Here is a 26,344-nt window from a genome sequence, read left to right on the forward strand (position 1 = left end):
CGCCGCCATGCTGCTTGCACATGTCTTCTCAGCTGTGGAGTGGAGGAACGCGTCCAGAGATCCCTGTGTTGAGGTAGGTAGTGAGGAGGGCACCGTTCCGTTGGGCAGCTTCTACTGGGGTCTCCTGACCATCGCTGGAGTGCCACCAGTGGGTTTAATTGTAGCTATGGCCGTTTGTTGTGCTGTGACTGCGGGAGGTCCTCTGCCAGGCGTCCTACTCCATTGACTTCCGGTCCCGCCCCCGCATTGCATATTCTTAATTTAAATTATTTATAGTGAAATCTGGGATTTTACAACGCTATTGAGGACTTTTGGCCCATTCATCGCTGCAGTCTTGTTGTAATTTTGTTGCAATTCTGCCACAATGTAGGTTTTCGAACATGAACTGCCTTTTTAAGTTAAGGTTAGGACTTTGACCAGGCCACTCCAAAGTCTTAATTTTGTTTTTCATGAACTAGTCTGAGGTGGACTTGCTGGTGTGTTTTAGATCCATGTCCTGCTGTATAACCCAAGTGTGCTTCAACTTGAGGTCACAAACAGATGGCCGCACATTCTCCTTCAGGATTTTTTTGGTAGACAGCAAAATTTATGGTTCCGTTTTCCAAAGCAAATCCTCAGGTCCCAATGAACCAAAACAGCTCCAGACCATGACACTATGGGTTTATTTACATGCTGTCCTTTTGATGGTCTGATATTTCATCAGAACCTGTGGAGTTGAGATTGATCTGGTAGGCATATTGTGTATAAATATAGGAGTTTGTGAAAATTTGTTAGCATAGTTTCTAATTTTTGAATATTATCATTAGGTTCGTGTACTAGGAATAGGACTTTGAGGTTGTGGTCTAAGGATGATGTTACCACCATCATCAGGATAAAAAGAAGCTTGTAATAGAAAAGCAGAGAGAGGCAGAGTCCATCCCCCGAAGTGTTTCCAAAAATGCTTTTGTAATACCATTTTCTACTTTTGTATAGGATTGTGGTGCTGTCTGATGTGGGGATGTGTAAAATCAGTGGAGGTTGGCATTCAGGACCAGGTGAAGCCTTTGGCGTGCGGCGTCATTTTTTTTCCTTAACTTTATTTGTATGTTGCTGCAGCCAATCATGGCACAGCAAACAAGGTTAGACAGAAACACTACTGTGATTGGCTGCCTAAGTCACATGTTCATGTGCATATAAATTGCGGACGTCATGCGTCGGCGCAATTTTGTGTATGTGAAACGTTAGGGACGGTGCTGCCGCCAGTGCTGCTAGACAGTTAGCTTAGCTAGGCGTTTAATGCTGGGTAGTTGAGAGGGATATTGTAAAATAGGGGCATGTAGTGTAGGTAAAGGTGTGTGTATGTGCCACAAATCCAAGAACAGAAAATTTTGCTGCACACGCCTTGGTTTTTGCTCTTTTTAAAGATTTTTTTTTCTTCCAGATTCAATGCAGGTGCACGAATATATCCGTGGATAGGGTGCAAATTATTTACAGAAGATAATGCGACAAATTAAATATGCGACCAATTTGACCTTTCGACCACAATATCAGGTTTTATTTATAGAGTTGCTGTGTCGCATGGAGATTCAGTGGATTGTGAAATCCCTGAGGAGGTGGCACATAGTCCACCCAAGGGTTAATGCTTTGAATGGAGATGAAGCGAACCCACGCCTTCTCTTGTGTCTGCTGTAGAAGCGATAAGACCTGATATTAACGTCAAATTGGTTGCATATTTAATTTATTGCATTATCTTCTGTAAGTAATTTGCACCCTATCCACGGATTTATTTGTGCACCTGCAATGAATCTCAAAAATAAAAAATATCTTTAAAAGAGCAAAAACTAAGGAGTGTGCAGCAAAAAATGTTGTTCTTTCTTGGATGCCTCAGGGATTCCAAAGAACCTTCCTTCTGCTTGCATCCTGGTTAAGGCTATGTGCCCACGTTGCGTCGAGGTAGTTGCAGTTCTAAATGCACCCTTTGGCAGAAATGGTATCTGTCTACTTTGGTCTTTTTGTTATAAATGTCTTAAAAACGAATCCGTTTTTAGCGCTTTTTTTATGCGTTTTCATTGCTTCTTATTAGCGGAATCAATGGCTTCAACAAGCGTTTTAGATGCTTATTTTTGGTTGCGTTTCTCATAGAATGTAAGGGGTAAATAAAGCTACAACATGAAAAAAAAAAAAAAATAGAATTCTACTGATGTCATTTCCTCCTAGCCGGAAACACATGATTTCTGAAGACAAATATGAAGTACAGCAGAAATTATGTCATATTTATAAAACAAGTCTCAGAAATAAACACACACAGAGTTCCCAATTGATATCATACAATTTAAATGTGTAAAAAATTGTAACTAACATAATATTTCTCTTTCAACGAAAAATTAAAAATCCGTAAAATAATTGACATAATAAAAATAATGTAACACGTTTCATGGTTAAGGAAATATAATTTATTTACACCAAAAACAGAGTTAAATTCCAGCATTTCCTGTATATTACATGATTATAAACATCAAAATGTAACAATGAATCTCTTGCCGACAAACCAATGAACATTTCTAATCTGACTTAATTTTTGTTTTATAATCATATTTTTGCAAATAATTATCACAAATAAAGATTTTCTTACAAACATCCAAATTTGTCTGTCTGGATATGCAATGAAACGTGCAAACATTAATTCTAAATTTATTAAATTATAACCGTATCACCATTATTACTTTACACTATTTTTGGGTAACACAAATAGTATTCACATCATGGCTGCGAATAAAGCTCTTGGGTGTAGTACCTCGTAATAGGCTCATTTGTGCGCCCTGAAATATTAACATTTGGTTGATAATTTACATTACTTTGTTGTTCAAATTGATTTCTTTTGGGTTGCATATAACATTTTTTACTTGTTTGTGGAGCATATGAGGATGGATACTCTGGATATGGGTGTCCTCTAGCAATATTATGAGATACAGAGGTTTGTTGGGGGATTTGCTCTTGTGGATTTTAATTTTTTTTTAAACGTTTTATCGAAGGTTAAGTATGACATAAAACCAGCCATAATCAAAACATTTTGTACATGGTATATAAAAATAAATGTCAGCATAAAGGTATACATTCTCAGGTTGTATCCATAGAAATGCAAAATAGACAACGGTTATTATACAGAATACTGAGGACCGGGTCACATCCCGAGAAAATAAAATGGGACTCTCTAGAGGGCTCCAGAGCGCGAGTGTATGCTATAAGATAAAGTTGTTTTAAGACACACGAGAGTGTAGATTTGAGACCAGGGAACTGGGTGAACCACCAGTCAGGGGGGACCTCAACCACCCACCCCAGATTTTATCAAATTTGCTTAGACAGCCCCTGTTCTTGAACATAAACTGTTCTAGAGGAATTATAGCATTCACAAGGGCGATCCAAGACGCTCTAGAAGGGGGTCGGGGGTTCATCCAATTTAGTATTATGCCCTTACGGGCCAAGAACAGGACCTTCAGTAGCAAGTTCTCGGAATAGGACCAGGAATTAGCATTTAACACTCCAAACAGGCAAAGGATTGGACTCATAGGGACCGCTTTCTCCAGCACCGAAGAGAGCGCAAGCGTAACCTCTCCCCAGTAGGAGTAGACAAAGTGATATTCCCATAACATATGGCAAAAATCTGCACCACCTCTCCCACAGCTCGGACACATGTCCATGACAGTATTATTCATTTTATTTAGTCTTACGGGAGTGCTATAGCTCTGATGGATAATGTATAGTTGAATGAGTCTATTGTTAATTGCAGGAGAAACCAATGTGTGGGATTCAACTATGTCATCCCAAGCTATATCATCTAGCTCAAGAATTTTGGCTCTCCACTTCCCCAACACGGAGAGAGGATTATTCATGGCCTTCGCCCGAATGAGAGGTGAATATAATTTGGAGATTAGGACTTCAGGGCCCTGTGACCTAATGATTCCAATGATCGGGAATGAAGAAAATCTGACCTCACGACCAGAGAACTGAGCCCGGAAAGCATGTCTGACCTGGAGGTACCTGAACCCATGAGAATCCGGCAAATTATACTCAGACTGCAGTTGCGCAAAGGAGCGAAGTGCGTTATCACGGACAGTAGATCCCAGGGAGACTATTCCACGACTCCTCCACTCCCCAAAGTCCGGCAATCCACAGAAGTGTGGGAGGTCCAGGTTACCCCATAAGGGGATCTCGATGGGCACATCCTGGAATCCAAAGGTGGACTTAGCTTCCTTCCAGATCCTGGCCCCCAGTTTATGAATTGGAAGGATTCGGCCCTCAGGGGCTTGCTTATAATCTGATAGAAGGGGCCACAGGAGATCCATACCCGTGTGACCTGCCAGAAATCCCTCCGGGGAATTGCTCGCATCTGGCAGTGTCCAATGATCCAAATATTTCAACTGTCCAGCTAAAAAGTACAAATATAGATCAGGGAGGGCCATACCTCCCAGATCTTTAGGCCTTTGTAATTTGGCCAATTGAATTTTGGATCTAGTGGAGCCCCAGACAAAGGTAATCATCAAGGAGTCCATGGAGCGAAAAAAAGAACGAGGGATTTGTACAAAAATATGTTGGGTAATATATAGACATTTCGGTTGCACTATCATTTTAAGAAGATTAATCCTTCCCGCCACTGAGAGGGGAAGCTGACTCCATCTGTTAATTTTTTCTCCGACATGTGTCAGGAGGGGGGCAACATTTCTGGCAATCATCTCCGCTGGACTCTTAGTTAGGATGATCCCCAGATACTTGAATTGGTTGACTACCGGTATTTTACATATGTATGTGCCCACCGATTCCTCCCTGTTTTGGGATGAGAATAAGAGATATGACTTGGACCAATTAATTACCAGACCCGAGAACCCCCCGAATTGATCAATGAGTTCCACGGCTCTAGAGCCTGCTTTACACGCTTCAATAGATCTTACAATCCGTTGTCGGGGTCAAGTTGTAAGTGACGCACATCCGGCATCGTTCATGACTTATTTGCGTGTGACACCTACGTGCGATCAAGATTGAACGCAAATACGTTGATCACATACACATCGTTTCTTTCTCTAACATTGGACGTTTTATTGCACGAACCTAGTTAATTGAAACGTGTGACATCCCTCATACGATTTTGCAAATACAACTTTAAGGCCGGCTTCTCACTTACGAGTTTCTCGCAGTAGAGCAATGCGAGAAAGTCTCGCATTGGAATCAGACACATGTTAGTGAATGATTCGGCTCGCATTTGCGTTTTTTTTTTTTTCTCAGTCCAAATGGGACTGAGATAAAAAAATCACAGCATGCTGCCTTTTGTCGGTCGGTCACTATCTCTGTCCCTCTCTCTCTGTCCATGTCGGTCTATCCCTCTCCCCCCCCCTCTCTCATACTCACCAATCCCCGGCACTGTGCGGCACGGCGTTCACACTGCTCCGGCGGCTTTTAGTATTTTGAAAAAGCCGGCCGCTCATTATTCAATCTCGTATTCCCTGCTTTCCCCGCCCACCGGCGCCTATGATTGGTTGCAGTCACACGCCCCCACGATGAGTGACAGCTGTCTCCCTGCACCCAATCACAGCAGCCGGTGGGCGTGTCTATACTGTGCAGTGAAATAAATAATTAAAAAAAACGGCGTGCTTTCCCCCCCAATTTAATACCAGCCAGATAAAGCCATACAGCTGAAGGCTGGTATTCTCAGGATGGGGAGCCCCACGTTATGGGGAGCCCCCCAGCCTAACAATATCAGCCAGCAGCCGCCCGGAATTGCCGCATACATTAGATGCGACAGTTCTGGGACTGTACCCGGCTCTTCCCGATTTGCCCTGCTGCATTGGCAATCGAGGTAATGAGTTAATGGCAGCCCATAGCTGCCAATAAATCCTAGATTAATCATTGCAGGCATCTCCCCGAGATACCTTCCATGATTAATCTGTAAGTTACAGTAAATAAACACACACACACGAAAAATCCTTTATTTGAAATAAAAAACACTAACAAATTCCCTCATTCACCAATTTAATAAGCCCGAAAAAGTCCTCCATGTCCGGCGTAATCCAGGATGGTCCCGCGTCGCTTCCAGCTCTGCTGCATGAAGGTGACCGGAGCAGCAGAAGACACCGCCGCTCCTGTCACCTCCACGCAGCAACTGAAGACAGCCGCGCAATCAGCTGAGCGGTCACTGAGGTCACAGCGGTGGCCGCGAGTAATTTCAGTGACAGCTCAGCTGATCGCGCTACTCACCTCAGTTGCTGCACATTCAAAAATACACCATCCTTAACCGTCCCCAGGATGACACCGGGGTAGGTAGCAAAGTCATTCCTGATCCCAGATCTGTTCATCTTGGATCATTTTTAGAAACACTGTAAGCAAGGGTTACTCCAAGCGGAGTCTCCCTTTTTTACAAAAATTGGGCCACACAGACACCCTATTAGTGGCAGCACTTGTGCCCCAGTTGCAAACAGGATGTTTTGATTTGCATCAAGCACATTCCAAATCCACAAGCATTTACTCTCCCCAGGATAACACAGGGGTAGTAAATTCCTTGTGGATCCATGACTTGTTTATTTTGACGAACGTTAGTCTGTCCACATTGTCACTGGACAGACGCGTGCGCTTATCTGTCAGCACACACAGTTGCACACTGAAAAAAGCCAAAAATTTACCAGGGAAGATATGGCACTGCGTTACTGCAAAAGAGAGATATTTAGTTTATGTATTGGCCAATGCATGTAAGCCCGGAGACCAACGGCAAGGTATATCTCTGTAATCTGGGAACCTAACTTAAATGCCACTATCTAGGTTAAAAACATCCTTATCTGGGCAAAATGCCACTATTTGGACTACAAACCTCCATGTATGGGCTGCTAGGCTCCTGCTACAATGATTATGGCAGCTGGACACGACAAGATCTCCAAGGCGTAAGTGGAGAGCTCTGGCCATTTTTCAAGATTTGAAGCCCAAAATGAGCAAGGCTCCATTTGCAAAGTCAAGGCATCGATGTTCATTTGGAGATACTCCTGTATCATCCTCTCCAGCCGTTGACTATGTGTCAATATAAATGCAAACAGTTGCACACTGAAAAAAGCCAAAAATTTACCAGGGAATATATGGCACTGCATTACTGCAAAAGAGAGATATTTAGTTTATGTATTGGCCAATGCATGTAAGCCCGGAGACCAACGGCAAGGTATATCTCTGTAATCCGAGAACCTAACTTAAATGCCACTATCTAGGTTAAAAACATCCTTATCTGGGCAAAATGCCACTATTTGGACTACAAACCTCCATGTATGGGCTGCTAGGCTCCTGCTACAATGATTATGAACACAGCCAGGTCTTAGGGCGGAGTGCTCAGTCAGAAAAAGACTCACTAGAAATATCAAAAAACTGACCCGCACATCCAACAAATGTGAACAGGTGCTAACTGAAAAAACATAGTAACTATAAATGCAAACAGTTGCACACTGAAAAAAGCCAAAAATTTACCAGGGAAGATATGGCACTGCATTACTGCAAAAGAGAGATATTTAGTTTATGTATTGGCCAATGCATGTAAGCCCGGAGACCAACGGCAAGGTATATCTCTGTAATCTGGGAACCTAACTTAAATGCCACTATCTAGGTTAAAAACATCCTTATCTGGGCAAAATGCCACTATTTGGACTACAAACCTCCATGTATGGGCTGCTAGACTCCTGCTACAATGATTATGAACACAGCCAGGTCTTAGGGCGGAGTGCTCAGTCAGAAAAAGACTCACTAGAAATATCAAAAAACTGACCCGCACATCCAACAAATGTGAACAGGTACTAACTGAAAAAATATAGTAACTATAAATGCAAACAGTTGCACACTGAAAAAAAGCCAAAAATTTACCAGGGAAGATATGGCACTGCATTACTGCAAAAGAGAGATATTTAGTTTATGTATTGGCCAATGCATGTAAGCCCGGACACCAACGGCAAGGTATATCTCTGTAATCCGGGAACCTAACTTAAATGCCACTATCTAGGTTAAAAACATCCTTATCTGGGCAAAATGCCACTATTTGGACTACAAGCCTCCATGTATGGGCTGCTAGGCTCCTGCTAGGATGATTATGAACATAGCCAGGTCTTAGGGCGGAGTGCTCAGTCAGAAAAAGACTCACTAGAAATATCAAAAAACCGACCCGCACATCCAACAAATGTGAACAGGTGCTAACTGAAAAAACATAGTAAAGTAACTATGAATGCAAACAGTTGCACACTGAAAAAAGCCAAAAATTCACCAGGGAAGATATGGCACTGCATTACTGCAAAAGAGAGATATTTAGTTTATGTATTGGCCAATGCATGTAAGCCCGGAGACCAACGGCAAGGTATATCTCTGTAATCCGGGAACCTAACTTAAATGCCACTATTTAGGTTAAAAACATCCTTATCTGGGCAAAATGCCACTATTTGGACTACAAACCTCCATGTATGGGCTGCTAGGCTCCTGCTACAATGATTATGGCAGCTGGACACGACAAGATCTCCAAGGCGTAAGTGGAGAGCTCTGGCCATTTTTCAAGATTTGAAGCCCAAAATGAGCAAGGCTCCATTTGCAAAGTCATGGCATCGATGTTCATTTGGAGATACTCCTGTATCATCCTCTCCAGCCGTTGACTATGTGTCAGACTTGTTGTCTCTGGTGGCCTTGCAAAGGATGGTCTAAAAAAATTATGAAAAGATTCAATAAAATTGCTGTTACCAACACCAGATACAGTGCTGCTGGTATGGGTAGACTGTTGAAGATGACGAGACCGTCCCATGTTTGTCAAGTTACAAAAGGGAGATTCACTCCGTGCACCACGGTTGTTTGGTGGAAAAGCCGAGTTAAGATCGAGTAACAGCTTTTGCTGATACTCCTGCATACGTGCGTCCCTTTCTATGGCTGGAATTATGTCACAAAATTTGGACTTGTACCGGGGATCTAATAGTGAGGTAAGCCAGTAGTCATCATTGTGGAGACACGGGGCTCAGTGGGTGCTCTCGTCCACTAAAACGCACCGCCTTTAGAAAGACAGCGTGGCTCAGGGCTCATCCCAACTGAACGCCGGCCTCCTTAACCGTGGGCGTAACATTACTCAGACAACACAGGGTGAGGGAACCACAATAATTAGACTTTATTGGATCCCCAAACAATTAACGGCACATAACACATAACCAGCAAAACACACAAATGTAACAGGCAACAGAGTCTCACCCTTCCGCTGGCTCACCAGGGATTTAGAATGTCCTTGCCTCAGAGGTTCCAGGGCCGCTTACTCCAATCCAGCAGCACCCCGCTTTTGGCGGGCACCCACCGAGAAAAGAATAGCGCCAGATTTAGGAAGCTGGCTGAGGTCTGCAAAGTCTGTTCCAGGTGACTGAACTGTCCCAACCTGAGTGTCCTCCTTAGGTAGTCCTGTATGATGTTACAATCCTGGCAGCCGGAGTCGAAATCCCTAGGCTGTGGATATGGTCTCCAACCGGAACCGGAGTCCCTAGATTGAAGCCATAAGATATCCTGATCCTCTAGTCAGCTCCAAAGAGCTTAGACTGGATTTATCAGCATCCATCAACAACAACCTGGTGGCTTAAAGAAATCCCTTTTATAGCCATAACTTTCCCTTAGGATACACTGCGTCCTCATCAATTGGTTGGACAAGATTGCTTCTCCCATTGGATGAATTTCAAGCTGCATGGATAATGTTCATTTAAATGATGTGCATAGAAAGACTCAGTATATCTACATGGAGTCAGCAAGTCACCGACTAGACAATGGCTACTAAGGTAATTACATTATCAATACACAACTACAATACAATGATTACTGGAAAAGTCTGGAGAGCAATAGCTAAGCAAACATGACTTAGCACACATAAGAACAATAGTCTGGCTAATATTAAGAAGGGGGAGGAATGTGACGACATGGACTCTCATGGGTTAAAGTTTCTTAACATTCAGCCAGACTATTGTTCTTATGTGTGCTAAGTCATGTTTGCTTAGCTATTGCTCTCCAGACTTTTCCAGTAATCATTGTATTGTAGTTGTGTATTGATAATGTAATTACCTTAGTAGCCATTGTCTAGTCGGTGACTTGCCGACTCCATGTAGATATACTCCCCCCTACACACACACACACACACACACTACTCCACTCTTGATATTGACTCCCCTACATTGCTTCACTTCATACTGATCCCACACATGCTGCCCCTTCTCCATAATGAGCTCCCAATGCTGCCCCCCTCTTATTCTGAGTCCTTACACTCCCCCCACCCAATCGATTTTGTCATTGCACTATCCCTCAACCCTTGTCCTCTGTCTCTAGCATGAGCCCCTCTCTCCCCCAGCATTAGCCTCTATCTTCCCTCAGCATCAGCCTCTATCTTCCCTCAGCATCAGCATCTCTCCCAGCCTCCCCAAGCATCAGCCTCTATCTTCCCTCAGCATCAGCCTCTCTCCCCCAGTCTCAGCCTCTGCCTCCCGCCAGCCTCAGCCTGCCCCAGTCTCCGCCTCAGCCTTCCTCCAGCCTCACCCCAGTCTCAGCTTCAGCCTCCGTCCAGCCTCCCCCCAGTCTCAGCCTCAGCCTCCCTCCAGCCTCCCCCCAGTCTCAGCCTTAGCCTCCCCCCAGTCTCAGCCTCCCTCCAGCCTCCCCTGTCTCAGCCTCCCTCCAGTCTCCCCCCAGTCTCAGCCTTCCTCCAGCCTCCCCCCAGTCTCAGCCTCCCCCAAGTCTCAGCCTCCCCTCAGTCTCAGCCTCCCTCCAGCCTCCCCCCAGTCTCTGCCTCCCTCCAGCCTCAGCCTCTGCCTCCCCCCAGTCTCAGCCTCTGCCTCCCTCCAGCCTCCCCCAAGTCTCAGCCTCCCCCCAGTCTCAGCCTCTGCCTCCCCCCAGTCTCAGCCTCTGCCTCCCTCTAGCCTCCCCCCAGTCTCAGCCTCTGCCTCCCTTCAGCCTCCCCCCAGTCTTAGCCACTGCCTCCCTTCAGCCTCCCCCCAGTCTTAGCCACTCTCTCCTCCCAACCTCGCTTCAGCCTCTCTCTCCCCCCAGCCTCCCCCTCTCTCCCCCCAGCCTCCCCCTCCCGCCAGCCTCAGCCTCTCTCTCCCCCCAGCCTCCCCCTCCCCCCAGCCTCAGCCTCTCTCTCCCCCCCCAGCCTCCCCCTCTCTCCCCCCCAGCCTCCCCCTCTCTCCCCCCAGCCTCCTCCTCTCTCCCCCCAGCCTCCCCCTCTCTCCCCCCCAGCCTCCCCCTCTCTCCCTCCAGCCACCCCCTTCCCCCAGCCTCTCTCTCCCCCCAGCCTCCCCCTCCCCCCAGCCTCCCCCTCCCCAGCCTCCCCCTCCCCAGCCTCTCTCTCCCCCCAGCCTCCCCCTCCCCCTCCCCCAGCCTCTCCCTCCCCCAGCCTCTCTCTCCCCCCAGCCTCCCCCTCCCCCTCCCCCAGCCTCTCCCTCCCCCAGCCTCTCCCTCCCCCAGCGTCTCTCTCCCCCCAGCCTCTCTCTCCCCCCAGCCTCCCTCTCCCCGCAGCCTCTCTCCCCCAGCCTCCCCCTCCCCCCAGCCTCTCTCCCCTCAGCCTCTCTCTCCCCTCAGCCTCTCTCTCCCCTCAGCCTCTCTCTCCCCCAGCCTCTCTCTCCCCCAGCCTCTCTCTCCCCCCAGCCTCTCTCTCCCCCCAGCCTCTGCCTCTCTCTCCCCCCAGCCTCCCCCTCTCTCCCCCCAGCCTTCCCCCTCCCCCCAGCCTCTCTCTCCCCCCAGCCTCCCCCTCCCCCCAGCCTCTCTCTCCCCCCAGCCTCCCCCTCCCCCAGCCTCTCCCTCCCCCAGCCTCTCCCTCCCCCAGCGTCTCTCTCCCCCCAGCCTCTCTCTCCCCCCAGCCTCCCTCTCCCCACAGCCTCTCTCCCCCAGCCTCCCCCTCCCCCCAGCCTCTCTCCCCTCAGCCTCTCTCTCCCCTCAGCCTCTCTCTCCCCTCAGCCTCTCTCTCCCCCAGCCTCTCTCTCCCCCCAGCCTCTCTCTCCCCCCAGCCTCTGCCTCTCTCTCCCCCCAGCCTCTGCCTCTCTCTCCCCCCAGCCTCCCCCTCTCTCCCCCCAGCCTCCCCCCAGCCTCTCTCTCCCCCCAGCCCCCCCCCTCCCCCCAGCCTCTGCCTCCCCCAGCCTCTCTCTCCCCCCAGCCTCCCCCTCCCCCAGCCTCTCCCTCCCCCAGCGTCTCTCTCCCCCCAGCCTCTCTCTCCCCCCAGCCTCCCTCTCCCCACAACCTCTCTCCCCCAGCCTCCCCCTCCCCCCAGCCTCTCTCCCCTCAGCCTCTCTCTCCCCTCAGCCTCTCTCTCCCCTCAGCCTCTCTCTCCCCTCAGCCTCTCTCTCCCCTCAGCCTCTCTCTCCCCCCAGCCTCTCTCTCCCCTCAGCCTCTCTCTCCCCCCAGCCTCTCTCTCCCCCCAGCCTCTCTCTCCCCCCAGCCTCTCTCTCCCCCAGCCTCTCTGTCCCCCCAGCCTCTCTGTCCCCCCAGCCTCTGCCTCTCTCTCCCCCCCAGCCTCCCCCTCTCTCCCCCCAGCCTCTGCCTCTCTCTCCCCCCAGCCTCCCCCTCTCTCGCCCCAGCCTCCCCCTCTCTCGCCCCAGCCTCCCCCTCTCTCGCCCCCCAGACTCTCTCTCCCCCAGCCTCTCTCTCTCTCCATGGGGAGATAAGGTATGCACACCAGTGACTATGGAAGGGGAATACATGCAATAGCAGAAACTGCCGTGTGAATACTGACATGAAAAATTCAATAGCTATATGTAAGAGTGAAAATGTGAAAAATGGAATCTGCATTACTGCCATGAACATATGAATAAAGAGAAATTTAGCTACTGAATTGATCAATGCAATAGAGCCCCAACACTACGCCAAAGTATTTCTCTACGTTGGGGTCCCTAGCTTGTGTGTGTCCTCTCATGCAGTTAAAAAACTTACCGTGTATGGGAAGCTGAGACCCAGGCTATATATACGATGTGGATTGGCAATAGGTGTGTATGGGGAGGGTTCACAAACAAAAAACTACTAACATTAAGGAATAACGTTTGGAACTCCATTCTATGTCTGAACTGGGTGCAAAAAACCTAAAAAACATCACTATGGGGAGATAAGCTATTTCATGTATTCCCCTCACATAGTCACTGGTGTGCATACCTTATCTCCCCATAGTGATGTTTTTTAGGTTTTTGCACCCAGTTCAGACTTAGAATGGTGTTCCAAACGTTATTCCTTATTTGTTAGTAGTTTTTCGTTTGTGAACCCTCCCCAACCACACCTATGCCAATCCATATCATACGCATATATAGCCTGGGTCTCAGCTTCCCATACACGGTAAGTTTTTTAACTGCATGAGAGGACACACACAAGCTAGGGACCCCAACGTAGAGAAATACTTTGGCGTAGTGTTGGGGCTCTATTGCATTGATCAATTCAGTAGCTAAATTTCTCTTTATTCATATATTCATGGCAGTAATGCAGGTTCCATTTTTCACATTTCATTCTTACACATAGCTATTGAATTTTTCATGTCAGTATTCACACAGCAGTTTCTGCTATTGCATGTATTCCCCTTCCATAGTCACTGGTGTGCATACCTTATCTCCCCATAGTGATGTTTTTTTAGGTTTTTTGCACCCAGTTCAGACATAGAATGGAGTTCCAAACGTTATTCCTTAATCTCTCTCTCTCCAGACTCTCTCTCCCCCAGCCTCTCTCTCTCCCCCCCAGCCTCTCTCTCCCCCCCAGCCCCCCTCTCTCCCCCCAGCCTCTCTCCCCCCCCAGCCTCTCTCTCCCCCCCAGCCTCTCCCTCTCTCCCCCCAGCCTCTCTCCCCCCAGCCTCTCTCTCCCCCCCAGCCTCTCCCTCTCTCCCCCCAGCCTCCCCCTCTCTCCACCCAGCCTCTCTCTCCCCCCCAGCCTCTCTCTCCCCCCCAGCCTCCCCCTCTCTCCACCCAGCCTCTCTCTCCCCCAGCCTCTCTCTCCCCCCCAGCCTCCCCCTCTCTCTAGCCTCCCCCCAGTCTCAGCCTCTGCCTCCCTTCAGCCTCCCCCCAGTCTTAGCCACTGCCTCCCTTCAGCCTCCCCCCAGTCTTAGCCACTCTCTCCTCCCAGCCTCGCTTCAGCCTCTCTCTCCCCCCAGCCTCCCCCTCTCCCCCCAGCCTCAGCCTCTCTCTCCCCCCAGCCTCCCCGTCCCCCCAGCCTCAGCCTCTCTCTCCCCCCCAGCCTCCCCCTCTCTCCACCCAGCCTCCCCCTCCCCCCAGCCTCTCTCTCCCCCCAGCCTCTCTCTCCCCCCAGCCTCTCTCTCCCCCCAGCCTCCCCCTCTCTCCCCCCAGCCTCCGCCACTTCTATTGGCCGGCCGCTGTGTGACGTCGCTGTGACGCCGAACGTCCCTCCCAGTTCAGGAAGTGGATGTTCGCCGCCCACAGCGAGGTCGTCCGGCAGGTAAGTTCGTGTGACGGGGGTTAATCTTTTGTGCGACACGAGCAACAAATTTCCCGTGCCGCACATACGATGGGGGCGTGTGCGATCGCATACGAGATTGCATAGGAAATTGCAACGTGTAAAGCAGCCTTTAGAGTCAAAAGCCACTTTAATATACTTGTCACTTTATATAGGATTTGATGTGCAATGGATGACAAAAGTTGGGGGAGAAACATTGGGGGGTGAAATATGGGGGCAAAATGTGGGGGCGAAAAGTCAGGGGCAAAAAAAAAACAACTGAGAGCGAAAAATCCGGAGGTGAAATGTGGAAGACAAAATGTTGAAAATGAAACATCCAGGGGCGAACATTCCTGTTGGGCGAAATACTGGGGGGAGAATCATCCTGGGGGCGAAATGTGCAGGGGCGAAATATACTTGGGGGCAAAATGCTGGGGGCAAATCTTCCTAGAACCCTCCTTTTGCAAAATGGGTACAGGGTTCACATGATCACTACCAGCAGGGAAGCTCCAGGATAAACATCTACCTTGACTTTTTAAGCCCTGGACGGTAAGTGATAGTAACATTAAACCTAGTAGAAAATAAAGACCATCTAGCCTCCCTGGGATTGAGATGTTTGACAGACTTGAGATATGACAGGTTTTATGATCTGTGATTACCTTAATGGGATGAACTGCACCCTCCATTCAATGCCGAAAGTCCTCGAAAACCAACTTATTAATCACCAAGAGTCCTCTATTGCCAATATCATAGTTGCTCTCGGCTGAAGACAATTTCTTGGAAAAGTAAGCGCAAGGACGCCCTTGACCTAGAGACAGACCTTGTGACAACACAGCCCCCGCCCCCGCTCAGATGCATCAACCTCTGCAATAAATGGCTGTAAAACATCAGGCTGACTGAGTATAGCTGCTGTGGAAAACATCTCTTTGAAGAGAAAAAAGCCTGCTGGCCGGAGTCCGACCATTTAGAGAAATCTGACCCCTTTGTCAGGTCAGTGAGAGGCTTTACAATTACTGAAAAATTCAGAATAAATCTCTGGTAAAAGTTGGTAAATGCTAGAAAGTGCTGTAACGCTTTCAGGTTTTCTGGATGATTCCAGTCAAGGACTTTTTCTGGATTCAGCAGAAACCCTGAATATGACAGCAGGTACCCCAAAAATTGCTCCTCTTGGACAGCGAAAACACACTTCTCCAGTTTGGCATACAGTTTATTATCTGTTAGAATCTGTAATACCGGTTTTACATGTACCTGATGTGTCTCCATATGAGGTGAGTAGATCAAGATATCATCCAAATAAACCACCACAAAACCTGCCCACCAAATGGTGAAAAATATTCACAAAATGCTGGAAAACAACGGGGACATTAGTGAGACCAAATGGCATAAGCAGACATTCAAAATGTCCCTCAGGTGTATTGAAAGCCATTTTCCAATTAGCCCCCCTTCTCTGATTCTAACCAGATTGAAGGCTCCCCTCAGCTCCATCCTCCCGCACAAGAGTCCTGTAGACACTGAGCAGAGACCCCGATCATGTGACTGAAAAGCAAGAAAAAAATCCCTGCAGCTCCGGAATGAATGAAAGCTTGTAGTGTGAATACAGAGGAGCCAAAGAAAACAGACACCGGCCCCAGCATGAGGAGATCAGCAGAGGATGGAGATAATCCCAAGGAGATCGCTACGACTTCACCTCCAAATCTAGGGTCGGATGTTTCTGTTTGGTCTTCAGTTAGGAACAGTTTTTACAAGAACGATCCCATTCCCCACAATATAGACAGAAGAGCAACACCAGGAGCAGTCAGCAAACCAAAGTACACACACACACACACACAGCTCTTCTCCATCCTCCCACACAGCTGAGCCCTGCAAAAACTGAGCAGAGCCCCCTGCAGCAGCCCTTGATCATGTGACTGATCACATGACAGTGACATCACACAGGTCCTGTGAGCACAGGCGGTGTCGGCTCTGAGGTGGAGGTCAGTGCATGTTCTCCGAGCTCCAGACGTCTCCTCACCCCGAACTACAGGAGAGAGCGACAGACCCCGCACTACACATGAGGGAGAGAGAGCGACAGACCCCGTACTACACATGAGGGAGAGAGCGACAGACCCCGCACTACACATGAGGGAGAGAGCGACAGACCCCGCACTACACATGAGGGAGAGAGAGAGCGACAGACCCCGCACTACACATGAGGGAGAGAGAGACAGACCCCGCACTACACATGAGGGAGAGAGAGCGACAGACACCGCACTACACATGGGGGAGAGAGAGCGACAGACCCCGCACTACACATGAGGGAGAGAGAGCGACAGACCCCGCACTACACATGAGGGAGAGAGAGCGACAGACCCCGCACTACACATGAGGGAGAGAGAGCGACAGACCCCGCACTACACATGGGGGAGAGAGAGCGACAGACCCCGCACTACACATGAGGGAGAGAGAGCGACAGACCCCGCACTACACATGGGGGAGAGAGAGCGACAGACCCCGCACTACACATGGGGGAGAGAGAGCGACAGACCCCGCACTACACATGAGGGAGAGAGAGCGACAGACCCCGCACTACACATGAGGGAGAGAGAGCGACAGACCCCGCACTAAACATGAGGGAGAGAGCGACAGACCCCGCACTACACATGGGGGGGAGACAGCGACAGACCCCGCACTACACATGAGGGAGAGAGAGCGACAGACCCCGCACTACACATGAGGAGAGAGAGAGCGACAGACCCCACACTACACATGATGGAGAGAGCGACAGACCCCGCACTACACATGGGGGAGAGACAGCGACAGACCCCGCACTACACATGAGGAGAGAGAGAGCGACAGACCCCGCACTACACATGGGGGAGAGAGAGCGACAGACCCCGCACTACACATGGGGGAGAAAGAGCGACAGACCCCGCACTACACATGGGGGAGAGAGAGCGACAGACCCCGCACTACATATGGAGGAGAGAGAGAGCAACAGACCCGCACTACACATGAGAGAGAGAGAGCAACAGACCCGCACTACACATGAGAGAGAGAGAGAGAGCAACAGACCCTGCACTACACATGGGGGAGAGAGAGAGCGACAGACCCCACACTACACATGGGGAGAGAGCGACAGACCCCGCATTACACATGGGGAGAGAGCAACAGACCCTGCACTACACATGAGGGAGAGAGCGACAGACCCCGCACTACACATGGAGGAGAGAGAGAGCGACAGACCCCGCACTACACATGGGGGAGAGAGAGAGCGCGACAGACCCCACACTACACATGAGGGAGAGAGTGACAGACCCTGCACTACACATGAGGGAGAGCGACAGACCCCACACTACACATGGGGAGAGAGCGACTGACCCCGCATTACACATGAGGGAGAGAGAGACAGACACTGCACTACACATGGGGGAGAGAGAGCGACAGACCCCACAGTACACAGAGGAGAGAGCGACAGACCCCGCACTACACATGGGGGAGAGAGAGCGACAGACCCCGCACTACACATGGGGGAGAGAGAGCGACAGACCCTGCACTACACATGGGTGAGAGAGAGCGACAGACCCCGCACTACACATGGGGAGAGAGAGCGTCAGACCCCGCACTACACATGGGGGAGAGAGAGCGACAGACCCCGCAGTACACAGAGGAGAGAGCGACAGACCCCGCACTACGAATGGAGGAGAGAGAGAGAGAGACCCTGCACTACACATAGAGGGTTCAGATAATGACAATTCAACAAAGTGTAAAAGCTTTCCCACCAAGACAAGGTGTGCCCCTATCGGGAGGGTCCTAACCTCTAGTTATAAAACTTCTCCTTGTCTCAACCTTAATTTAGATGTGGGCTGAGCAGGACCGGGGTCTGAATAGTTCAGACACCTGTTCATGGGAAGCTATATAAATGAAATGCCTGAAAGAGGGGGAGCTACACCACTGTTTGTACATAGTACAAGAAACTACAGCAAAGCCAAAGAAATGAGCCGGCGCATAAGCTGGTATACTGTAATGCCTGCCTGGATGCACAGACTCAGATGGGCTGTAATGGACAGGCTAGAGGGAAGCCACTCACCAAGCAGGACCCCTAGAACCCCGAAACCCTTTAACTCCTATACAAGGATTTGGAATTACACAGGGCCCAAGGTGATCACTACCTGTGGAAGGCTGCAGTCCGATGAGAGTAGTAGTCAGGCAGTGTTGAACTGGGAAATGCAAAACAGGGACAGAATCTGCAGGCAAGGACGTAATCAGAAAAGAAAGCAGAGGTCAAATCCGGATTGGGCAGCGAGGTACATAAAAAGCAGGCAGAAGGGTAGTCAGGAACAAGCAGAAGTCAGAACACCAGAATCACTAAACAGAACAGGGCGGGACAGGAACCAGGAATACAGAACTATCTCTGACAGTGGACAGGAGGGGAAATAAAAAGGGTGTGGTGTCTTCCCATTGGTTGTAGCTGAATGACGGTAACTTCAGCTGGAAGACACGTCACCTACAGTCAGCCAGTGGTACTGCAGATCCCAAGGAAACCTAGCCCAGTAGATGAGGAGAGCCTGCACCCACCAGACGCTGGCATCGACTCCTCTCCCACCACCAGCACTATCCACGGCAGAAACACAGCGTCGCCTGGTGATAGAAGTAGAAGTCGCTGGAGCGGACTCCGGTGGGGACGTAACATATACATGTAATGTGTAGGAGCACCTTCACTCTGTGGCCATTTAACAGACAAAACGTCAGATAAAATCAAAATGTGCAAATACGCTGCAGTATGTAATTAAATAGTAATAGTACATGTTAATAACATGGGGAAGTACTTGATCGCCTCTGAGGAAGCCCATGTGAAACGTGCTCTGGGCTGTAGATGCAATGTTCGCCTACGGATTAATGGTTTTGCATTGTTCTTTGGGACATTGATTGTTTATAGAACCCTATGCCACTTACTTTGTCAGCTCAGTATCTTTCTTTAATTTTGTGGTGGTGTCTTCTTGGATTTCCCTGGCATAGGTCCCCTTAGGTTTCTATTCTAAGATATACATACAGAGGCATGTAAAAGTTTGGGAACCCCTGGTCAAAATGACTGTTATTTTGAACAGTTAAGCAAGTTGAAGATGAAGCTTGGAGATTTGTGTGTTCAGATAACTTGGACCAAGGTTTCAGACCTTGATTATTCTGTTACGGTTGTGTCTTGTTCACTATTATCGTCAGGAAAGGCCATGAGATGCAAAATTCACAGCTTTATAAAAACCTAGCCTTCTCTAACCTTGTCCCAAAATTCTGCATCCATGAATTCTTCTAAGCAGCTGCCTAGCACTCTGAAAATTAAAATGGTGGAGGCCTACAAGAAGATAGCAAAGTATTTTCACATTTCCCTTTCCTTAGTTTAAAATGTAATTAAAAAATGACAGTTACCAGGAACACTGGAGGTCAAGAGAAGGTCTGGAAGACCAAGCAAAATTCTGTGAGAGCTGCTCGTAGGACTGCTAGAAAGATAAATCAAAACCCCTACCTGACTGCAAAAGACCTTCAGGAAGATTTAGCAGACTCTGGAGCTGTGGTAGATTTTTCTATTGTTCAGAGATACCTGAACAAATATGGCCTTCATAGAAGAGTCTTCAGAAGAAAACCACTCCTATGTCCTCACCATAAAATTCAGACACAGAAGTCTGCAAAAGAACATCTAAACAGGCCTGATTTATTTTGGAAACAAGTCCTTCTGGACAGCTGAGGTTAAAATAGAGCTCTGTCCACAATGATCAAAGGTATGTATGTGTGAAGGAAAAAAGGCACATAAATTCAGGAAAAGAACATCTCGCCAACCATTAAACAGGAGAGGATCAATCGTGCTTTGGAGTTGAATTGCAGCCAATAGCACGGGGAACATTTTACGGGTAGAGGGAAGAATGTATTAAATAAAATTTCAAAAAATTCTTAATGCAAACATAACAGCATCTGTAAAAATGCTGAAGATGAAAAAAGGAGAAAAGAGGAGAAAAGAAGAGGATATTTTCTACAAATGGATAATGATCCTAAATACACAATAAAATCCGCAATAGACAATCTCAAAAGGTACAAGCTGAAGGTTTTACAGTGGTCTCACAGTCCCCTGATCTGATCATCATTGGAAATCTGAAGCTAGACCCCAAAAGAGCAGTGCATGCAAGACGAGCCAGGAATCTCACAGAACTGGAAGACGTCTCCAAGGAAGAATGGGTGAAAATCCCTCAAACAAGAATTGAAAAACTATTGGCTTCTACATAAAGTGTTTGCAAGCTGTGATACTTGGCAAAGGTGGCACTACCTGGTACTAACCGTGCAGGGTGCCCAAACTTTTCCATTGGCCCATTCTCCTTTTCTGTTAATTTTAAAATGTAAAAGATGGTTATTTATTTTTTTGCCTAAAATACAAAGTTAATGTGTCATCTTTTAGTTTTATGCTTTTTAGAGATCATTTCATCTTCAACTTACTTAGTAATTTTGACCAGGGGTGCCCAAACGTTTGCATGCAACTGTATATTGTATGAGCTTGTGGTATGTGATGTGTAGCTGTGGCACTTGGTGTTCTGCTTCCCCCTCCAGCTCCTCTTTGTCATTGTCATACATACAGTTAGTCCCGACATTTCACCTTTGATTTTATTGTATTTTTGCACATTGTCTTACTGTTATATTTAAAAAAAAAAAAGAACTTTACAACATCCCAGCAAATGTTTCCCATTATTATCTCCAATTAATTTTTATCTTTTCACTTTTTTTAGGAGATTTTTCCTGATTCACCCAACAATGATGAATAAGGTCAGAGAAAAGATGGCAGAGAGGATATTACACCTCACCCTGGAGATAATCTTCCATCTTACTGGAGAGGTGAGAGGCTCTGGTGTCATCACATTACATCTCTATCTTTGGGAATAACAGAGGATATGCCCTGGGAGGTGAGAGATTCTGATGTCCTCACATTACATTATTATCTATGGGAATAAAATAGGATATGACTGGGGAGGTGAGAGGTTCTGATGTCCTCACATTACATCATTATCTATGGGGATAACAGAGGATATGACCGGTGAGGTGAGAGGCTCTGATGTCCTCACATTACATCATTATCTATGGGGATAACAGAGGATATGACCGGGGAGGTGAGAGGCTCTGATGTCATCACATTCATTATCTATGGGAATAAGAGAATATGACCTGAGAGGTGAGAGGTTCTGATGTCATCACATTACATCATTATCTATGGGAACAGCAGAGGATATGACTGGGGAGGTGATGGACTCTTTAAATGTCTGTAGTGATATTATTAATGTCTCCACACTCAGGATTACACAGTAGTGAAGACCTCTAGTGATCGCTGTCAGGCCCCTGTGTCTGAAGGACGGGGAGGAACCCTGAGCCCAATCCCGGGGCCTTCACCTCACCCCCGGAAACATGAGAACATCAATGACCAGAAGATCCTAGAACTCACAAACAAGATGATTGAGCTGCTGACTAGAGAGGTGACACTGCTGGAAATGCTGGGATATTATACAGGACGGCACCAGAGGATTCTGGGCGATGACGGTATTATTGTGTTGTCAGGTTCCTATAAGGTGTCAGGACGTCACCGTCTATTTCTCCATGGAGGAGTGGGAGTATCTAGAAGGACACAAGGACCGGTACAAGGAGGTGATGATGGAGGAGCACCAGCCCCGCACATCAGCAGGTAATAGACAGGACTGAATACACCCGGCCTATAATTTCTGTATGTAATAATGATGTCCGTCCTGTCTGTGTCTCCTGCAGGTCTCTCCAGTGCGAGGACGACCCCAGAGAGATGTCCCGCTCCTCCTCCTCCTCCTCCACAGGATCCTCAGGTAGATGGAGATCTCCCCTATGAGGTGTAGACGGCTGTGACCTCCTTGTGTTCAGTCTTGTTTTCTCCTCCAGTATTAGATGTTTTATACTTGTGTAAGGAGAGCAGTGGAGATGGCAGGATCACAGCTGACCACAGACCTCACATGTCCGTATCTTATCTTCATTATTCCCGGGGACTTTTACAATATTTTGTTTTGCAGATTTTGGATCTGGATAAAGATCTGAACAATATTAATTCTCCAGAGAGAAATGTGAGGGGCGATCAGTGGAGTAAAGAGATTCCTACAGATCACCGCCCCGGTGAGTACAGACCACCGAATACGGCTACTTTCACACATCTGGTTTGTGCCTGATGCAACGGATCCGTCGCAGAGTGTGTAAAAACTGATGCGACGGATCCAGCAAAACACGGATCCGTTTTTTTTTTCATGCCAAAGGGAGAGAGAGAGACCCCATCATCACCGCACACAGCGGCACTACCACCCCCATCATCACCACACACACCCAGGCAATACCGCCCCCATCATAACTGCACACACGCAGGCACTACCGCTCCATCATCACCGGGGCAGTAGTACATCTGACTCGAACACATTCACATCTTCGAGATTATATATTTCCCAAAATTCTTTTGTGTGTTTCTTCCTATCCAACTAGTAGACTCCAAAAATGTTATTCCACCTTCTAAAAAGTATGGTAAGTTCCTTTTATTGGCTTGGTCAGTCACCTAGATTCAATCTGTCCAGCCTACAGGCCTCCAAACATGATATCAGTACAGCGGCCTACAATCAATAATAATATTCTTTAGCACATGACAGCTATGAACAACGTGCTCTGTTAAACATTTGTTGTTTTTATTGTTCTGCAACAACTTTGAAAATAAACCCTTACATTTTAAATTTTTTGGCAGATTACGGTTCTAGAAACTCAGAGGGACATCTATCTTCAGATATTAAACCAGATGATCATTATACCATATATCATACAAATGAAGAGCGTGCCATTATCCCGAATATACCTTCAACCTTTCACATCCAAGATCTATCATGTAATCCCTTTAAACTGCAGCAAAGTAAAAGTCACCAGAGGGGTGTTCAACATGAAATAATTCACACAGGGAAGAAGCAATATTCATGTTTAGAATGTGGAAAATGTTTTACTATGAAACCATATCTTGTTAGACATGAGAGAATTCACACAGGTGAGAAGCCATTTTCATGTTCAGAATGTGGAAAATGTTTTACATGGAAATCCCGGCTTATTGTACATTCACGAACTCACACAGGAGAGAAACCGTTTTCATGTCCAGAATGTGAGAAATGTTTTACTCACAAATCAGATCTTGTCCGACATCAAAGACTTCACCCAGGGGAGAGGACGTTTTCATGTACCCGGTGTGAGGATAGTTTTAATGAAAAGTCTCTTCTAATTGAACATCAAAAAACTCACAGAAGAAAAACATTTTCATGTCCAGACTGTGGAAAATGTTTTATGCTTCAATCAAATCTTTTTAAGCATCAAAAAACTCACACGGGGGAGAAGCCGTTTTCATGTTCAGAATGTGGGAAATGTTTTACACAAAAGTCAGTTCTTGTTAGACATCAAATAATTCACACGGGGGAGAGGCCCTTCTTATGTACACTTTGTGGAAAGTGTTTTAATCAAAAGTCAGTTCTAATAACACATCAAAGAACTCACACAGAAAAAAAATTTCCATGTCCACAATGTGGAAAATGTTTTAGCCACATATCAAATCTTTATAAACATCAAAAAAATCACACAAGGGAGAAGCCATTTTCTTGTTCAGAATGTGGGAAAAGCTTTGCCCAAAAATCAGCTCTTATTAGACATCTGAGAATTCACACCAGGTAGAAACCATTTTCATGGAACACACGCAGAAGATGTTTTAACCAAAAGTCAATTCTAATTGCATATAAAGGAACTTGCACTGGAAAAACTTCTCCAGAATGTGGATAATGTTTTATCCACAATTTAACTGTTTTTAACCAGCAAAGAACTCACCCAGAGGAGCAAGTTCCGGTAAAGACTGATCCACCTTGGACCCTGATTTCTCCAGACTTCAGGCCTTCACTCCGGCAGCTCGATATCGTCTTCTGAGCAAGATCCTAACTGATGACCCATTCTTGTCTCATAAGTGCTCGGAGATTATAACAATTTCTGGGTTTCGTTTATCACTTTTTGATGATTGTCCACAGGTTCTCAATGGGGTGAGACCTCAGGAGTTTTCAGGCCATGGACCCAAAAACTGCAAGTTTGTTCACCGCCTCACCTAGTTTCACTTTTGCCTTGTGACATAGTCTCCATCATGTTGGAAAAAGCATTATCACCACATTCTTCTGGTTGATGGGAGAAGTTGCTCTTGGAGGAGGTTATCATCCCATTCTTTATTCTTGACCGTGTTCTTAGGTTAAATAGTGTGTGTCACCCTCCATGGATGAGAAGCCACCACACATAAAGGGTCTCAGGAAGCGTTACTATTGGCAAACACAGGATTCAGAGCAGTACACACCTTTTCTTCTCTGGACAATTGGTCAAAAAGATTTGAAAATTGACTGATATTTAGAACTGTTCACAATGCCCTCCACCGTGTCTTAAAAATCCTTGTTCCATCTGATGAAAGACAGTTGTAAAGCACAATGCAGCCCCCACAAGGCCTCACTATGGGGATCTTCTGGTGATGCACAGTGTTGGTTCTGTGGCAAACATACCTTTAGGAATTATGACCAATAAGTTCCTCCTTGGTCTCATCAGATATAACATGTTTCCACACTTGCTTTTCGCAGACAATGTATGTGTTAGCAAAACATAGCCAGGCTTGCATGTCTTTCTTTGTAAGAATTGGCTTTCATCTTTCCCATTGTCCTCACTGGCCCAATATATGAAGAATATGGAAGATTGTTGTCATATGCAGGACACAACCAGAACTGTCCAGAAAATCCTGCAGCCTCTTTAATGCTGCTTTAAGCCTCTAGGCTGCTTTCCGGTCCAATTTTCTTCTGGTCTTTTCAGTAATTTTTGAGCAACATCCAGTTCTAATGCCGGAGTCACACGGTACGATATATTGGGCGATATGTTGTCGGGGTCACGTCGTTAGTGACGCACATCCGGCATAGTCAGAGATATCGTACCGTGTGACACCTCCGAACGACTGTGAGTGAGCAAAAATACTCACCTTATCATTGCTCGTTGACACGTCATTCATTTTCAAAATGTCGGTCCTCCTTCTGTGCTCTGGTTGGTTATCGTTCCCGAGGCAGCACACGTCGCTCCGTGTGACACCTTGGGAACGACGAACACAGCTTACCTGTGTCCCGCCGGCAATGCGGAAGGAAGGAGGTGGGCAGGATGTTGCGTCCCGCTCATCTCCGCCCCCCCGCTTCTATTGTCCGGCTGCCGTGTGATGTCGCTGTGACGCCGAACGTCCCTTCCCCTTCAGGAAGAGGATGTTCGCCGCCCACAGCGACATCGTCCGGGAGGTAAGTACGTGTGACAGGGGATTAACGACTTTGTGCGCCACGGGCAACTAATTGCCCGTGACGCACAAATGACGGGGACGGGTGGGATCGCACGATAGATCGTCCCATGTGACGCCGGCATAAGTAATGTTAACTGTTGTACTAAACTTATGTCACTTCTTGATGACATTTTCAAAGTGTCCATGGCAGATCTAATGATTTGGAAAAATGTTTTTACCTTTCTCCTGACTAATACCTTTGCTGTGTTGTCAGCTATTTACAGACCATTGATTTTGCTGTAAAATGCAGCTAAGCAAAGGTCAGGAAAATCTAATGAAAACAGTGAAACTTTTTATGCAGTTGATGCACTCACTACTATGTAACAAGGGAGTAAACGTGATAAGACTGATTCTGAACACAACCACATGCCCAATTATAAGAGGGTGCTCGTACTTATGCAAACACTTTCTATTATCATCATCATCATTTCCCACTCAAAATTGTTTGTTTTCACGATGGTTGTGTACAGATTATGGGTGACATTAAAGGTCAAAAAAGTTCTGAAATTACTCTTGATAGGATTTCTATACTTGACAAAAAACAGGCATTTTAACAGGGGTTAC

The 26,344-nt window shown here is 47.2% G+C and overlaps 1 protein-coding gene across 1 annotated transcript; it reads left to right on the plus strand.

Annotated features, from left to right (window-relative positions):
• LOC142257164 (uncharacterized) lies at positions 1 to 26,344 on the plus strand. Its single transcript, XM_075329286.1, has 7 exons — positions 1 to 73; positions 21,150 to 21,255; positions 21,711 to 21,887; positions 21,970 to 22,093; positions 22,174 to 22,244; positions 22,446 to 22,545; positions 23,156 to 26,344. The coding sequence occupies exons 1-7, from the start codon at positions 21 to 23 to the stop codon at positions 24,115 to 24,117; spliced, it is 1,593 nt and encodes a 530-aa protein (XP_075185401.1). The 5' UTR covers positions 1 to 20; the 3' UTR covers positions 24,118 to 26,344.

This window comes from Anomaloglossus baeobatrachus, chromosome 1, assembly GCF_048569485.1.
Source record: "Anomaloglossus baeobatrachus isolate aAnoBae1 chromosome 1, aAnoBae1.hap1, whole genome shotgun sequence".
Taxonomy (NCBI): domain Eukaryota; kingdom Metazoa; phylum Chordata; class Amphibia; order Anura; family Aromobatidae; genus Anomaloglossus; species Anomaloglossus baeobatrachus.

What these genes read in the sequence shown, in the direction of transcription:
- LOC142257164 (XM_075329286.1), top strand. Translation starts at nt 21, where the DNA reads ATGTCTTCTCAGCTGTGGAGTGGAGGAACGCGTCCAGAGATCCCTGTG. An exon ending in CCAGAGATCCCTGTGTTGAG is followed by an intron (nt 74 to 21,149) that starts GTAGGTAGTGAG and finishes CACTTTTTTTAG; the next exon opens with GAGATTTTTCCTGATTCACC. An exon ending in CTCCTCCACAGGATCCTCAG is followed by an intron (nt 22,245 to 22,445) that starts GTAGATGGAGAT and finishes TTTGTTTTGCAG; the next exon opens with ATTTTGGATCTGGATAAAGA.